This window comes from Leptosomus discolor, chromosome 14 (assembly GCF_034619465.1).
Source record: "Leptosomus discolor isolate bLepDis1 chromosome 14, bLepDis1.hap2, whole genome shotgun sequence".
NCBI classification, from domain to species: domain Eukaryota; kingdom Metazoa; phylum Chordata; class Aves; order Leptosomiformes; family Leptosomidae; genus Leptosomus; species Leptosomus discolor.
In genome coordinates this window covers 5,991,454-6,007,717 of record NC_141404.1, presented here as the reverse complement: position 1 = coordinate 6,007,717, position 16,264 = coordinate 5,991,454, and the positions used below count along the sequence as shown (strand labels likewise).

Below are 16,264 nucleotides of genomic sequence, written 5' to 3'. Positions count from 1 at the left end.
CATTTTCCTGAGGAACAACAGCGCATCAGCTACTGAAAGGTCAGAGCCAGACGCAGGACTCCCATCAGTATTTTCTCCATACTTGACGTGCTGAAGTTCAATTTAGAACAAACTTCTCCCCATCCCACCTCCCAGTTAAGCTGTGATGGTGCTGTTATCTGCCTGCAGAACTTCTCTCCATATGGAAGTTTAAGCTCAGGACTCTTAGGTGCCCTTTAAAAATCATTCATAGCAGTCACCAGAAAACACTTCACAAAGATTTGAGACACAGGTGAGCTGTAACAAGGGTAGGTTTAAGTCATTATATTTTTGTGCTATTTCACCTGCAATTTGAAGATACAATAATTTGCTTGTGCCCTTCATGCCCCACTGAAGAGCGAGCGGTGATGCGAAGCCCGGGGCGCTCGCAGCCGGGCAGCAGACATACCCGGGCTGGGTGTTTTGCAACCAGCAGCACGCACACGAGCACCTCGAGCGTGTGTGAAGTTCACGGCCTCTCCCCCTGCGCTGGCCCTTGGGCTCATCCCTCAGGTGCCTGCTCCTTCCTGGTACCCCAGCTATCGGGGTGTCCTTTCCAGTCACTGTGGGGCTTCCTGCTGGGCACCAGGGGAAGGTCAGCCCACTGAGGCAGGGAGCTCCCCTCCACGCTGCCTCCTCGGCTCTGCCCTCCTTCAGAGACACAACTTGCTGCTTCCTCTGCGCTGAGGACCAGGAACATCGCTGTAACCTTTTTGTACCAGAGAGGTTTTTAGGACTGACTACTGCTTTCACTACTTATCCCTCCTCTAACCTATTTTTAACACTGTTAAGTGTCCTGGATCTCCAGTGGGAAAGCATTAAGAACCATTAGCAAACAGTTTGTGCTATTCTAGCTTTGCTTTCCAGCCCTGGGGAATTCTTCCCAATGGCAAAGAGAGAGAAGCAAGGGAAATCCTATCTATATATAAACACAGCAAAGCATTTGCAGCTGGTGGTTAAGATACGGCAGTCAAATATTGAAAAATATTTACTTGCTTGGCACTTGAATTTTCTCATTTACGTAAATTCAGGTACAGGGCCAAATGTGTGCTGCTTTTGGATACACCAGCAGCCACAAAGGCTGCCTTAGTCTGCACGCACCTTGTGCTCTCCCTGTCCAGGGACATCTGCACAAGATACGTGACACTATTTTATCACCAATTTGCATGCCTCAACTTGTTACATACAGGAGTTACTTTCAGGTAGGGAGAAAATCCAAGATAGATTCATGTGAGAACCACAAAAAGCAGCGTACAGAAACATCTGGGTACAGCACAACCATCTATCAGCTTAATGTCTGGCCCAGAATGAACGCTGGTACCCATTTTAAAAGTAGCCTTGTGGCACAAGGAAGGAAGCAGTATCAGTTACTTTCTGAAATACTGACACCATTCTCCAGTTTCGTGATACTGGGGAAAATACTTTTGATTAATTTCTGGAAAATTTACCAACTATTTCTCCACACAGGGGTTTGAAAACATGAAAATATTGAAACTCTGGCAAAGATCTCTCTGCATTTCTGGAGAACTTTTCCAGCATCAGATGCAGACAGATTAACCCAGAGTCAAAGGCTCCACAGGCACAAGGTAAATTCAAGCCACATCCGCAGCCTTTCACAGGATCAAATTTAGTGCAAGAATACAGATTCATTGGCATTTGCTCAGACTTGTGGATTTTCCCACTTTCAAAAAAGGAGCTTTATGTTGCCTCCACTGCATGTTTCACTGTCCCAAATTAGAAGAGAGAACAAGAAGAAAAAAACCCTACAGCCTCCAGTCTCCTGAAATGACACTTGTGAGAATCAGGAGACAACCCACCATGTGTGTGTTCAGTCTGTCTTAAAAGCGCTTAGGTGGTGAGCAACGGCTGCTAGAGAGAAAGGCCAGGCTGCTCCTATTTTAGAAAGGAGGAAGGGGGGAATCTGTTTGATTTTCAACAGCATCTAGACAGTTCCAAAAGTCTCTCTCAATCCAGAGCTTTTCAGTGGAGTTAACTAGTGACAACTCCCCACCATCACCTCTTTATCTTTCTTGTATTCATTTTTAATGTTCTCAGAAGTGTTATGTCATTGCCTGTAGAGCAGCGTGGATATCGCCGATGAGGACATGTCTCACAGAGGCCCCATCTGCGAAGAGGACATGGCCATGTGGAAAAGCTATTGCTGAACAGGAAACTATTGAATGGAGCAGAAAATGTATGTGTTGGGAAGAGGCTATTAAGGGATCCAGATGGCATTGAGATGGTGTTAGGAGCAGAGCAGACAGAATTCCAGCAAGTGTGACTAATAGGCATTGGCAAGGACATGAATTTCTTCTGAATTACTGTAACTCTACCCAGTCACTAAATCCACAGAAAACATTTAGGATTTACTGGGGTTGCAGGCTGACAGCAAAAGAAAAAGTTCAGATTTGTTCCAGCTGAAAAGGTCCTTCAGCTCTTGCCACTTAAGTCTTTAGTGAAGTCCTTTTTAAATATATTACTTGTATTTATAGGTTCTGAAATACTAGTTTCTGCACAGTTGTCACCTTCCCTCTAAAAGGTGCTAACGCCTAAACGCTCTCTGCTTTGCTATAGCCCACAGTGCACGAACTCAACAGTTTGACCACTTTATCTTTTCATAAGATCTGCAGAATATAAACAAATAGGATCTCAGAGGGAGCAGCAAGAAGTGTGAGAAATGACAGCATTAGCACCAGCTTTTATTGTCTCTTCAGAAACGATGATGCTGGGAGAGAGTTTCACATTTAAAGTTATAAAAGGTCTGAGGAAAGAGCACTTTGTTCTCAAGAGAAGAAGGAAAAACTGATAAAGTCTTTCAAGTTTCTCGCTGAAAATTTACTTTCCATACTAAAGAAAAATGAGACAAAAGATATATTTTTAAAAGCTCTCATTCACTCACTGGAGGTGAATACAGATTCAAAGGATTAATATGGATTTTTTTTTTCTCTTTTGTGTCTCTCCTGCTTTTGTTTTCAGAAGTTAGCTTCTAACCATGGGGTATATGCAGAATTGCCTGGAGGCTCACAGTCCATCCTGCTCTGCAGACTCCCCTCTCTGGCTTCTACTGGTTTTCCTCTATTTTTCACATTCCTTCATGACAGTAGCTAACTGGAGAGGCTGGGCTCAGTCCAGAGGTGTGGACTCATTGCACTGTAGATTAATGGGATTTCAAAGACCACAATAAACAGAAATGGAAATAACTCCCTCCTAAGCTGTGGCATTTCTTTCACCACTTTCCAATTTCAAAGTTTGCATTCTCCCCTGTTTTCTCCCAGAATTAATTTCCGGCAGTGGTCTGTAGAAGGAAGGAGTAACTGTGGAGCTCGTGCTGCTCACTGCTCCTTAGCAGCTATGTAAAGTTGAGTAAACCAGTCCTGTTGAAGTCCACAAGGACGAAGGAGGAGGATGAGCACAGCAGACCTAATCCCTTCCCATACCAATCTCCATTCTCCCCCAAAGCCCTTCTGTTCCTTAATCACAGCTACCCAATTCACCTCTGCTGTACAGAGGGGACACATCCAGCCACGAGGAATGTTCTGGCATGGACCACAGCAATTCAACATTCCAGGAATATTCAGTGTTCCTGAACCCCAAAATCCTGGAGGAAGACAGTGATTTATCTTGCACTCCTTTGAGAAGAAGCCTCTTTTATGAAGAAAGAACTTGACCCAGTTTCTTGTCCAATGCACAGAACATGCCAGAAAACACAAAATAAGGCCCAGCCATATCCCCTGCCTGGTTAAGTCTAGAAGCATAAGAAAAAAAAGCTTTATGGAGCTGATTCTGCAATGCTGAATGCTTGAGAGTCCGAGAAGACACCTGAAGCAGTACTAGTAGCCAACAATAAGAAAGAAGGAGCAGGGACTGGCTTACCAGCTCTCCAGCAATAAGAGATCTCTATCAGAAAGTGGACAATTTGCACCAAGTCATTTACTGTTAGAGCTGAGCAGGGAAAAGGGTGATTGAAAACAAACAAATCCATGCTTTTTGGAACAGCGCTGTAGCTAAATGACCAGCATCGGGGCCTGGGACAAGTATTTAAATCAGCCGTAACAACAAAAAGTGGTTCAATAAAAAGTGACAGAAAAAACAGCCTGGAATTAGATCCTGTGACTGTGGCCTCTGTGTATCCATAGCCTCAGGACCATACGGTACTGAAATAGGAAAGAGAAGAAAAGACAAAATATCACCGTGAAAGAACTGCAGCAGCTTAGCCTCTTGGCAGGAACAGCTTTCAGCGTACAGCTCATCAGTGGAGAGCAGCTCTGCACCATCAACAGTTTTACTGGGAACAGGCCTGTTCATGCTGTTTCTGTCATACCTTGTGTGAAAGGTCTGGCACAATTTCATAAAAGGAGAGGAGAGATTAAATTAGTAGCCAAAGAAATTCTTTAAAAACAAAGAGAAAAACATTATCTAGGGGAGTTGAGGGCTACCTTCGAGCTGAACCAAACACCACAATCCTGTAACAAGCAAGTGCTTGTGAGCTCCACTTGTCCCTGCCCAGGAAATACGTTTTAATTCAGGGCAAAACCAGACATCTCTGTCCCCACTGCCAAGCGCTCCTGGACTATGTGGGAATCCAGTTGTTTCCCCCTACACACACAGTCCCTGAAGATGCTCAGTGAATGGATGGCAAATGCTGTTCAGTGAAGATAAATACTGAATAAAGAGTCTTGGAGGTGAAAATAAAGAGACTGAACATCTCCTACACGAAAGGGTGCTGCAGCCCATACCAACCCAGGGACGGGTTGAGACCAAGGAGGTAGTGTAGAAATACTGTAGAAATCCTTTGGCTCCCGGAAGACAGCAAACAGGTTTCTGGCTTTACTGAGATAGAGGCATATTATTAATCAGGAGTGACGGGTTGAGGAGGTGCTGAATGCTTCTGCAGCAGTACAAACATCAGTGCACCTTAGCAAAGGAGAAACCTGAATAAGCTCAGGTCAAATAAACACCCACAATACGCAAAAGCAGATGGAGACAGGTTTATCTCCCTGAAAAAGGGAAGCCATAGCATACTATCCTTTACCAGAACTCAATCATATGATAGAATAAAAAAGGGAGATGTATGCCCTGGGTCTCCAGAACCATTACACCACCTTGAGGGAAGTATAGGAGTGAGTATTGGAACAGGTTAGCTGAACATGTGTTATTTTCAAACACCTCCCCTCCGCTATGGAACTGGGCTTTCAAAGCCATAAAACAAGCTCCAGAGGCAAAGCACAAGAGCAAAGTCATAACGTACAGGCCAGTAATCTCTGCTTTTTGCACGATTCTGCTTGCTGCAAAATCTTGCTTTCAGTCCTATGAGGCAGTAAGGCTTTATAGTGATGGAGCTGAAAATACAGAAGAATTAAGAAGTGAAACTCTAGCAAAAGTCTTACATCAGCTGAGAATAAAAAACTCGGCCTGTCAAGAACTGATTTGCTCAGCTTAAATAAAAGGAACTTTATTAAACATGCAGGAAGAGACGAACTTTTCTGTGCTCAGTATTTACTGTGTCTCCTGCTTTGGAATGGAAGCTGTAAATGCTTTAATAAATACATGGAGAGGTTGTCTAGCTTCTCTGTAGCTTTTGTAAATGCTCGTGTACCCTCTGCTGAAACGCTGTTTTGTAACTTCTCTTTCACTGAATCACAACAGGTACCCTTCTGCCATCTGCAGCAATGCACAAGGGGAAACGTCCCTCTTTTATCTCCAGTGCTACATGCACATCAGTATTACAAAAGCGGGATTCTAAACCTCTTCACACACATGCCAACAGACCCTGTATTTACAGTCGAGGTTTGGTCAAAATAAGAAACAAACAGCAATGCTGTTTCCACAGGAAAGAAAGTCAACAGGGGGAATAATGATACAGAAGCCAGTCTTATGAATTAACTGAGGGCAAGGGACATCAAACATTAAACGAAAAGAGCCCACGGCTTCCCAAAAGACAGAAAAACTTATGAAGTATCTAAATGCAGGAACAATCAGGGGCTGAGGCTTTCTAATAACGTGTCATGGATTTCTCATGTCCCTAAAAGCTGGCAGGAAAATAAAAAGTGTGTTCAGGAAAAGAACATCCTACTTCAGAAATACAAGAAAAATATGTTTTGATCGATGCTACCATGCTGTTCCTTGCATAGCAGGCAGCCTATGTACATAGGCAGCCCACAGGCATATACTTTTTCATGCATTGTAGAATGGTGAGGTCCTGTACCTGGCGCTCCACCAGGAGATGGTAATAACCAGAGCAGCCAGTGAAACCACCCTGGGCATTTCCCTTCTTATTAATTCCACTGAAAATAGTAGAACCTTCTCAGCCTTCCCCTTGCTTTGCCTACCTGAGTGTGTCAACCTCCTCCTTGGTGATGACGGTACTTTGCTCAGCTGTGCACTCTTGAGACTTCAGGACCTTCATCTCCACCTCCAGCTGCAGAAGAGAAAAGGCACTAATAAGGGGCACACACAAACAGCAAGGGGAGGAGGAGGAAACCATGATTTTCTGCACAGATCAGACCTTTCTCAGGGTACAGACATGAAGCACAGCTCTGTGCGTTGAAAGTCGAAACCTCGGTTAACCCTGCTTTCCCTTTACAATCCCTTTTGCCTTCCTCAACATTTTCTCCAAGGTAGATGAGGCACGGAAGGTTGATTGTTTCTCAGCAGAGCTTCTGCTTCTCTTCCAGATATTTCCCCAACCCATCCCCCATGGATAATGGGATGCAGAGAACTATCTGAGCGGTATTAGGAGCTCGCTGGTACCCGAGATTCAGTATTGACAGTTCAACTTCATTTAGCTTCAATTCCTTCCCAGAAGAAATGAACCACAGGATTATGCTGTCTTGTCCGGGACAACTCTGAGACACAGACATTGAATCCAAAAGACTGAGGAATATTTCCAGCACTTTCCAATATACACTTCTAGCTCAAGCTGCTCAGGTAGGTCTGGTGGAACAAACAAACAGTTAAGAATACTTCCTGCCTCCGGCCTGGTTTGGGAAGGAGCGCACAAGAAAGTACTTCAAAACTCTACAGACATGAAAACTTCTTACCCAGACTCCACCATTCCGAGGCTTCCTGACTTAAGGGAATCTGTATCCCTAATTCAGCTATCAAGACAATGCACAGATTGATAAATTACATACGTCACATGTTTCTAAACCCCCCAGAAAATGATTTATTATGAAGTGTAAGCAGAGACAAACTACCCAGAGGATACTCAAACTTCTGTTCCAGCACCATCTCCCAGCTTAGACCTCCTTCACACTCAACCTTCAGATTTTGGATTTCCTTTTGTCATCTGTCTTTTAGCACCTGGCAACTAATTCCCCTAATAAATTTGAATGACAGAAACTATATTTCTCACTCAGGAGAAAAACAACAAGCAATCCAGCCCTAATTATAGATGCAAAACTTATGACCACAGAGAACTCAGTGCTCAGCATCAGGGAAATAATCCATTAATATACCATTCCCTTCAACAGCACTGATTAGACTTGTAGAACAAAATCCTATTGCAACAGCAAACTTCACGCAAAGACAGCAAGCTGGCAGAAACGCCTCAGTTTTACAAGGAAGAGGAGCATATTGACACCTGCAGTCATATCACTTAGCCAGAACTGATATTTTGACATACTGCCTTTTTGCCCTCCCACGCTTACCAGAAAAGACAGAGCATGGCAGCACTGTCAGCAGCAAAGGGCAGAAAAAGGATGGGATGGTTGGGATTATTCTCCTTCATCTTTCTGATACACCAGGGACAGAGCAGAAGAGAGAGGGTAGAGAAGAGGTTTTAGCCAAATTTCCCCCTGGCACCCCAAAGCCCTGCATTCTCCCCCCGCCTGTCAAAAGGTAACCAGGAAGAAAAAATAAGCAAAGGCCCACCTGCATCATCAGGCTGTACAAATGTTAATGTATATTAGCTGCCTGATAAGATTATCACAGCCAGAAATGCTTCCCTCAATTTTCTGATTACTGAGCTTATCTCTCCCAGCTCAGCCCATCACAGATGGCCGGGGATAAAGCAAGCGCACCCGATAATTCCAGGAATGTAAATAAAAGGTACCGGGATGAGGAGCAGGCTTCAATTCCAACCTACTTCTAGCAGGAAAACAGTCATTATATCTCCTATTTCCCAGGTCTACTGAAGCCTGGATGTGTTTGCTATTAAGAGTTTTATGCTGCTTTCTAGACTGCATGTGGATGGCATTTGAAGATGGAAGGGCTAGTAAATACGTTATTTATCACAGGCTAACCGGGCTCAGCCTTGAGTCCAACTGCCACCTGCTCACTGACATGAGCAGATAAATCACAGCCACCTTCCCAGGGGAGAAGGGGGGACAGGCAGGGTGGGTGAGTAATCTCCTGCTATGATCTGGGGTCTCTTGTGTTGGCTGCATAGAGAAGAAAAAAATGGAGTGTGTAATGGGAAAAGGAGACGGGAGAGTGAATGCACACATGCTCAAGTGAACGCTGCCATGGAAAGCATCAGCGCAGGTCTCGCCTGACATACCATGGTGACAAATTAGTGCCAGGGACGCTCAGTAGCAGCATGATGAGATTCTGCTGCGTTTCTAAGCTGTTGAAGGAGAATGAGGAGGGAAGGGCACAGGGACTGTAGGGGCATTTTATGTCATTTCTGTATTCTCCCAATTTTCAACCGCCAAAACTACCTGGACTGAAAATTCGATGTGCCTGAGGTGAGAAGGGAGAGGAGGGCACAGTGATATCTTTACAGATGAAACTGGCTCGAGCAGTTAAATGTCAACACGGACCTGCTTCCCAGAACTAGGATTAAAACTACTGGAGAGTTTCCAGTTCAGGCCAAGGCACAACTTTGAGCCACAGCAAATTATTGTCATTAAAATCTCACTAATTATTTATGAAAAAAAGAAAGTAAAACAATGAAGGTATTAAATATTTCATTCAAAATATGTCGCTTGTTTTCTTTAATTGTTAGGGTTTCACTGAGTAAAACATCCTTGACTGCCAATCTCACAGGAGATATTAAAAATGTCATTTATGTCTTTTCCAGGGCAAAAAGAAAGTTAGTTGCGATAAAATGAAGTGGCTTATTGTTGGGATCCAACTCTGCTTTTCCAAAGGCAGTACGGTGCAGGAAAACAGCGTCTTCACAAAAGAAGAATGACGAGAACAGCAAAAAAGAACAAAAAATAAGGAATCCGTTGATAAAACCTTCCTCTTACTTGCAGTTTCACCTGCTGGACAATCCAAGCAGAACATGATCTCAGCAGCCGCCAGTCACACTTGTACCAGCGTGACATCGTGTCAGACATTGCCACTACCCGCTGCTCCAGCTGGACCTTCGCTGCAGTTCTGTGCATGATGCAGTCAAGACAGAAAGCAGAGAAAAACCAAAGAAAAGCAGCAGAACGGAATGAGGAAAATAAGCAAAGGAAGGCAGTAACAGAAGAAACCCATATTCTACATCATTTTCAGCACTATGTGCAAGCCTAAGAGGTGAGGAGGTTACCGAGAACGTTCCCTTTGACATGGCCTCTCAGGAGAGCTCTGGGGACCGGGTGATAAGTATGAAATGACTCACTCCTGCTTTTTGGACTAACTCAATATTTCTGTCTAAACTCTTACAATTTTTATCAATAATTTTACATAACTAACTGAGTTAAACTTTTATTACTTTGAATACATTAAACTAGTAGAAGCCATTACCCAGCAGAGAGGGGAAAAGGGCTGCTCAAATTACAGCTCATTGCTGTATTCCCCCATCCAGTGCCAAACGACCTAGGTCAGGCTTGGATCTTTTAGCTCTCTTTTATGTTGATCCGGCTCTTTTAACTAGCGTTGAGAGCAGAGAGAGAACATCGTCCTGAAATACAGCATTGCATCTCTTATCCTGAAAATTGCACAAGAGCAACCTAAATACCTACAATTTCTGCAGGAGCTTCAGGGTTAATATCACCCAGGATCAGACCCCCAGCGACATCCCCACTGCACGGAACACATAAGCAACTTGAAAAGAGACCAAGCTATTATTTTAATTTTTTTAAAAGTTATCCAAGGTTTTTATGACACTAGAAAAGGCAGAATAATGAGTAATGTCAGAGCTCATGACTTGTGAATAAAACACATAAACAGGTACTTAACATTTTGACTATGTGATGTTCTCTTCTCAGAATATACTGGAGCCTCTTGCTCTCAACCTAAAATGACGCTGTTTATTCCAAACCTTTTCTACTCTCTTTTGCTTTGTAAGCATGAATTTCAGTCTGGCTTTATTGCTACCAATAGAAAGTGATCAGGACACATCCAGTATATAGAATAATTTTAGAATATCCACTTCCACAAATATGCAAGTACCCCAAAAGATGAAATAAAAATACTTTTTCTAAAATAAGTACTGTCATTGTTATGTACAAACTGAGAAAGAGAGGAAGGAAGAACACGGAGGGATTTTCATCTAGTGTTTAATTAAATGAAATATCATTCTTCTTTCAGCCTTACTTCTAAACCTGCCTGGACAGGATTTCAATATGGTGGTTCTCCTCCAAGTGTTAATGACATAGCAAACACCCACAGCAGCACAAGAAATATGTTCCTTGCTCGTTCTCTCTTCTGTAGGAATTATTTAAAGATATATGAGATGACAGGAGAAACATAACATTATAAATTCATCTCCCAACACCTAGAAGAAACAAAACTTTACTTGAGAGAGCTGATTTTCTTGGTATATTTCTGGCATTTATCACTTCTGACCCATATTTATCCCCTCCAAAACAAGTACTCTGAGCCTCCGCAATGCCACAGACCTGCTGTTCCTCCCACTTGACTCCAGTAGGCTTCAGCGTTCAAGAAGATAAGCCTTTCCAAAGCATCCCACTGACCCACCATTACTGTCCACATCCCATCTTCAAACTGAGACTTACCACAAGACCTCAACTTCTAAACCAGTCCTCCTTGAAAACCACATTTACAAACTTCTGAAAATTTTAACACACTGCCCAAAATGATGACCAGCTTTCTGTTGAGGTGCCTCATTTTGAGTAGTAAGGAACTCAAAATCTAAAGTATTTCAACTCACTCCTAAAGTTAGAATTTGCATGTGGAAAAAAAAGGGGCTGGTTTCTTCGCCCACATCGTGTACACGTACTTCACAGAACACATGCTGGAGACATACAGTTATTATTTGAATAATGAGTGCATTTTAGTGAGGGGCTGATACAGCAATCTTATCCTGATGAAGTGTGTCTGCACGTCATTCAGCATTCTTGGAACTGCAAAAAGCAGGAAATGCTGAATCCATTATAAATATCTAAAGGTTTATTTAACAATGGGCTGATGCAACATCCTTTGAAAGGCCTTCCTCAGCAAAAGAGCTGATTTTAAAAGGCAGAGATAAATAGGAACTGAATTGCACAGAGCCAGCATGGAAAGGTGAATTGAGAGGTTGTGTTTGACTACAAGCCTCAACACAATTCAAGAAGCTATTTAAATACATAAATATTTAAATGCATGAAAACCAAGTAGACTTGGAAAGGAAGAGTGTACACTAAAATAGACAAGAACAGAGAAATGGGACCCTGTGTATGACCCATATGCTGAGGTTTGAAAACAGGCAAACCACTGCTCCCCAGGAGCTTGATATGCCAGTTATTCTAGTGATGCTATTCGTGCTTTTCTCCCAAAGATGTAGTAGGTGGCTAAGGATCTTATTTGCCTCTCTTCCCACAGAGCAGCATGGCAAGCTTGGTGACCTCCTGTTGTTTACTAGCTTATAAATCTGCCATCAGGACAGAAATCAAACATACATGAGCACCAGTGAGTTTAATTTGGTGTCCAGCAATACTACAAGGCAGTAAGACACCGTGCTGAGCACTTCCATAGATCATTCTGCTCTGTAAAAGCAGTATTACCTCTCCATACACCCAGCCCACTGACATTCTGAAGGGCTGTTCCCCTAAATCATCTGCAGAGAAGCACACATGGGGAGAACCAAGTCTCACCAGATTTCTTAGTGAACTTCACTCTTCTTCAAAGAAATAGGACAATACTTGCAAAACAAAATATTGCTTGCCATTTAGAAACAGGCTAAGCAGCCCAGAATTAGTTGGTACATTTTCTTGGGAAAATTAATCCTTGACACTCTTGTGAAACAAAAGCAATAAAGCCAAAGAAAATAAGATATTCAATACAAAGCTGTTTAGAACTACCTGCTTCCCACTTGGTTGAAGCAAAAAGAAGTATTCTTTTTTTTTTCCCTTTAAAGACAAAGGCTAGCTGGATCACAGTGGCCAGTCTCTATGGGTTACCCAATCTGTAACTAACTTGGTATGCTTTTATTACTGAGAAGACAGGGCTAGAAACAACCTTTCAGCAAACAGTTTCCTAAAAATGTACTCATGCATATATATTATTGTAACTACACACAAACTGGGAAATGGACATATGCTGACTTCTGCTTCCCTTCAATACAGTCTGGATTGTGGCTTTCTCCTCCTGTTGCAGTAAAAAGAGAGCAATTTTTCAAGTTGATACCGAATGTCATTCTATTTCATTTCCAACTATAATCTCCCAGAGAGAAGGTTCGCTTGCCCTATTTCCAATCTCTAAAGTTAATACACAAATTTATATTCCTTTCTCCCACTCGCTCTCCTAAATTAAGAGGCGTAATTACTAGGAACGCTTGCTACAAACGAATAAAGTGCCAAGGGAGAAGGAGCTGTCACCGCTGGACGTCTGCAGCAGCCACCCTCCTCTCTCTCCCATCCCTGGAGGATCCTGCTTATGAGGCAGTTTCTATCTTTCCTATTAGCAGGGGTAGCTCACACACAGGAGCAGACACCAACCCCTCCCTTTCCAGGCAGGACAATCATAAGGAACAAAATTACAAAATTAACTTCAGCCTGTCAAGGAGCCACTGGTGCTTGCAAAGATGATTCCTCCCAAATTCACCTTTTGCCTCTCCCCAGTTCCGCTGACCTCTCAGGCGACGTCAGGTTTCCTTAATGACAGCAGAGAAATTCAGATCCGCAATCTAAAAATTCAGCCCCAGTCTCATCCCTCTCCCCCCTCCCCATCTCCAGCACCCTCTCAAAAGGAAGATTGATCATTATAATCAGACTTAGCTCTGACACAGCATTTGCATTTTCAAAGCACAGCATAGTCATTAACTAATTCATCTACCCCAAGGGAGCCCTAACGAGCTTTCACCTCTCTCCCCTCTGATTCCCAATCTGCAGGCAGCCCACAGCTTTTCTTCAAACACCTCCCCTCTACATTGTGCTGCACAAGTGCAACTAAGTGACACTCCAGACCAGCTCCCTGAGCCAAATTCAGCCCTGCTGCAAAGGAGCACAGCTCTGCTGCTAGCAGCTGAAGAGGACGAACGCAGAGACACCCTATTTAAACTAGTTCTCCTACGGTTTCCATATGTAATCACAACGGTATAGGGTATCACAGGAAACAGTTTCTGTTCTGTAAAACAGGCCAATGCCACAGAGGTCCCAGAATTACCACGCCCCCTTAGGAGCAGCATCAATTGTGAGCCTGAGCTGCGTGCCCAGCTGCAAGCAGGAGAAGAAGGAAGCATCACACCCTCCAAACCCCCAGCCTCCTCCTGCACAGCCCATCCAACAAGCTCTTCCCCAAACACCTACAACACACCTTTGCCCCAGGACTCGGCCTCTCGCCCCTGCTTAAGTCTCTTCTCACACCCCACTGCTGCCAGATGGCGACCCTCCCCACCCACCCACCTCCCTTCACTCATCTGGGGTGTGCCTGGGGAAGAGTGGCTGGAAAGCTGCCAGCAGAAAAGGACCTGGGGATACTGACTGACAAACAGCTGAATATGAGTCAGCAGTGTGCCCACGTGGCCAAAAAAGCCATCCTGGCTTGTTATTAGGAATAGCGCAGCCAGCAGGAGTAGGGAGGTGATCGTCCCCCTGTATTCGGCATTGATGAGTCCACACCTCGAACACTGTGTGCAGTTTTGGGCACCTTACTACAAAAAAGGCATTGAGGTGCTGGGGAGAGCGCAGAGAAGGGCAACAAAGCTGGTGGAAGGCCTAGAGAGTAAGTCTTGTGAAGAGCAGCTGAGGGAAATGGGGCTGTTTAGTCTTAAGAAGAGAAGGCTGAGGGGAGACCTTATTGCTCTCTACAACTACCTGAGAGGACATTGTAGAGAGGCAGGTGCTTCTCTCTTCTCACAGGTAATTAATGACAGAACAAGAGGGAACGGACTCAAGCTGCACCAGGGTGGGTTTAGGATAGCCATTAGGAAAAATTTTTTCACTGAAAGGGTTGTCAGACATTGGAATAGGCTGCCCAGCGAGCGGGTGGCTGAGTCACCATCCCTTAATGTGTTTAAAGGTCGTTTAGATGTGGTGCCTGGAGATAGGGTGTAGGGGTGTGCTTGGTAGAGTGGGGTGGATGGTCAGACTGGATGAACCTGAATCATTCTATGATCTCTGCATCCTGCCCCAGCAGAACCGCAGTCCCGCACCCGCGGGTGCTCCATGCAACAGCAGATTATTGTTGATGAGCAATAATGGCTAATTGGAAGTGCTTAACCTGTATTCAGATGATCCATTTCAAACGCTCCTGTCTGGAATACAGAAAAATCAGGAAAATATTACCTTTGATCTACAGCAAGTAGGGCTGTTACTTGAACAGAGGATAATGGGACACTACCAATACCGTTAACCCTGCAGCAACACACTAAGGACCAAGACTTGGTATCTCAACTGGAGGTGCAGAAGGGGGTGCAAAACCCTGCAGCTTTGAACAGCTTGAATGCTCCAGCTGACCCCTTCAGTGTGACACATGGGGCCCTTTTTCACAAGTGGTATATACAAAACTGAACACCAGCTCTGGAAGGAGCCTGTCCTCTTTGAAGGACAGATACTCTGCTGATGTTACAGCATGTCTGAAGGCAACTGCCCTGAGGGCCACCGGCACAGACCCCAGGTCAGCACAAGTAATGTGCAAGATCAGTCATCACATGGGTACCAACTTCGGACAGTTTTGACAGTTTTGTCTTCTTGAGCTTTGTTCCTCACCTTATGCTGTGTTTTTACTTTCCAGTACTCTGGGATGGGTGCAAGATGTGACAGTTTGGACATAAGCACTACTGGACATTTCAACAAGATGGAAGCTGGCTCAGAGCTCAAGATCAACAAAACTGGAAAGTTCATAGGGAAGGAGAGCAAATAGCCTGTGCAAGAGACTCACCGAGCAACAGAACTGGAGATGTTAATTTAAACTCACGAGTTTATTCAAGTATAATTACATATTTCAACTCTCACTCCCAGAGGAAGGCACAGACAAGGAATCTCTCCCCCTCCACCTTGCTGCAGCCGCTGTGAGACTTCACCACCACCGCATGACAGCAAAAATCCCAGGAGCTCCACGTCCAAAAACCTTCTTTGCTCTAACAACTCATTCTGAAGAAGGATCACCTAATTTCCATGTTCATTCAGCTCAGAGCCTCTCTGCTGTTATCAGCCTCGCTCCACCACTTTCACCAGCACATAGATGACTGTTTCCTTTAATTACTACCGAAAGCTCCTCCCACCAGGGAGAGCAAAACAGCTGGTGTCCACCGAGAGAAGTAAACTCCGGAGTAATTAGCCTTAAATAGCTGACACCTCCTACCCATTACTCCTGGTTAGAACAGCAAAACACAGAGTAACAGTTTCTTTAGGGAACCTGTCAAGATGTCGGACTGAATGTGCTGCAACCTTGTCCAGTGCAGCGCTGGCGCTATGAAGTTGTCTGCTCTCAACAAGGGCATCACAAAGGTCGCTTCTTTCATGCAGCTGTAGGCACTTTTGCTAGAAGCAATTCTTCTAGCAGCTGTAATTCACAGGCAAAGTAACAAATCTGCAAAGATGTCATACCTCCTCCATACAAAGTTTGAATACAGTTTGTTGCCTGAAAATATACCCTCAAGTAGTTTCTGGAGCATTCAGTCAACAATTCTCATTTGATGTAGCTCATAATCCCACTTCTCGCCACCCCCCCATCAGTTTTCTTGTTGAAGAATCATCACATAATAAACAGTCATAGAAGAATCCATGGATTTTACTGACCCCCTAGGAAGATGAAAGGAGAAAGGAAGGCAGAATCTAACATCCATTTCTGTTCCTTCGTCTCCTAACATAAACACAGCGGAATCAATCTCTGCTTAATATTGTAAGAGAGCAAAGGAGCCTTACTGAGTGCTAAACTTGAAAACTGAACTTAATCCTCTTGCTCCGACTCACATGGAACGACCCACAGC

At 44.0% G+C, this 16,264-nt stretch overlaps 1 protein-coding gene across 1 annotated transcript in view; it reads right to left on the bottom strand.

The window, feature by feature from the left end:
• The window catches only part of MAD1L1 (mitotic arrest deficient 1 like 1), a 372,012-nt gene that overhangs the window by 163,723 nt on the left and 192,025 nt on the right, over positions 1–16,264 (bottom strand). The window contains exon 13 of the mRNA XM_086473014.1: positions 6,348–6,436. Coding sequence (XP_086329140.1) covers positions 6,348–6,436 — 89 coding nt within the window. The remainder of the gene's footprint in view (positions 1–6,347; positions 6,437–16,264) is intronic.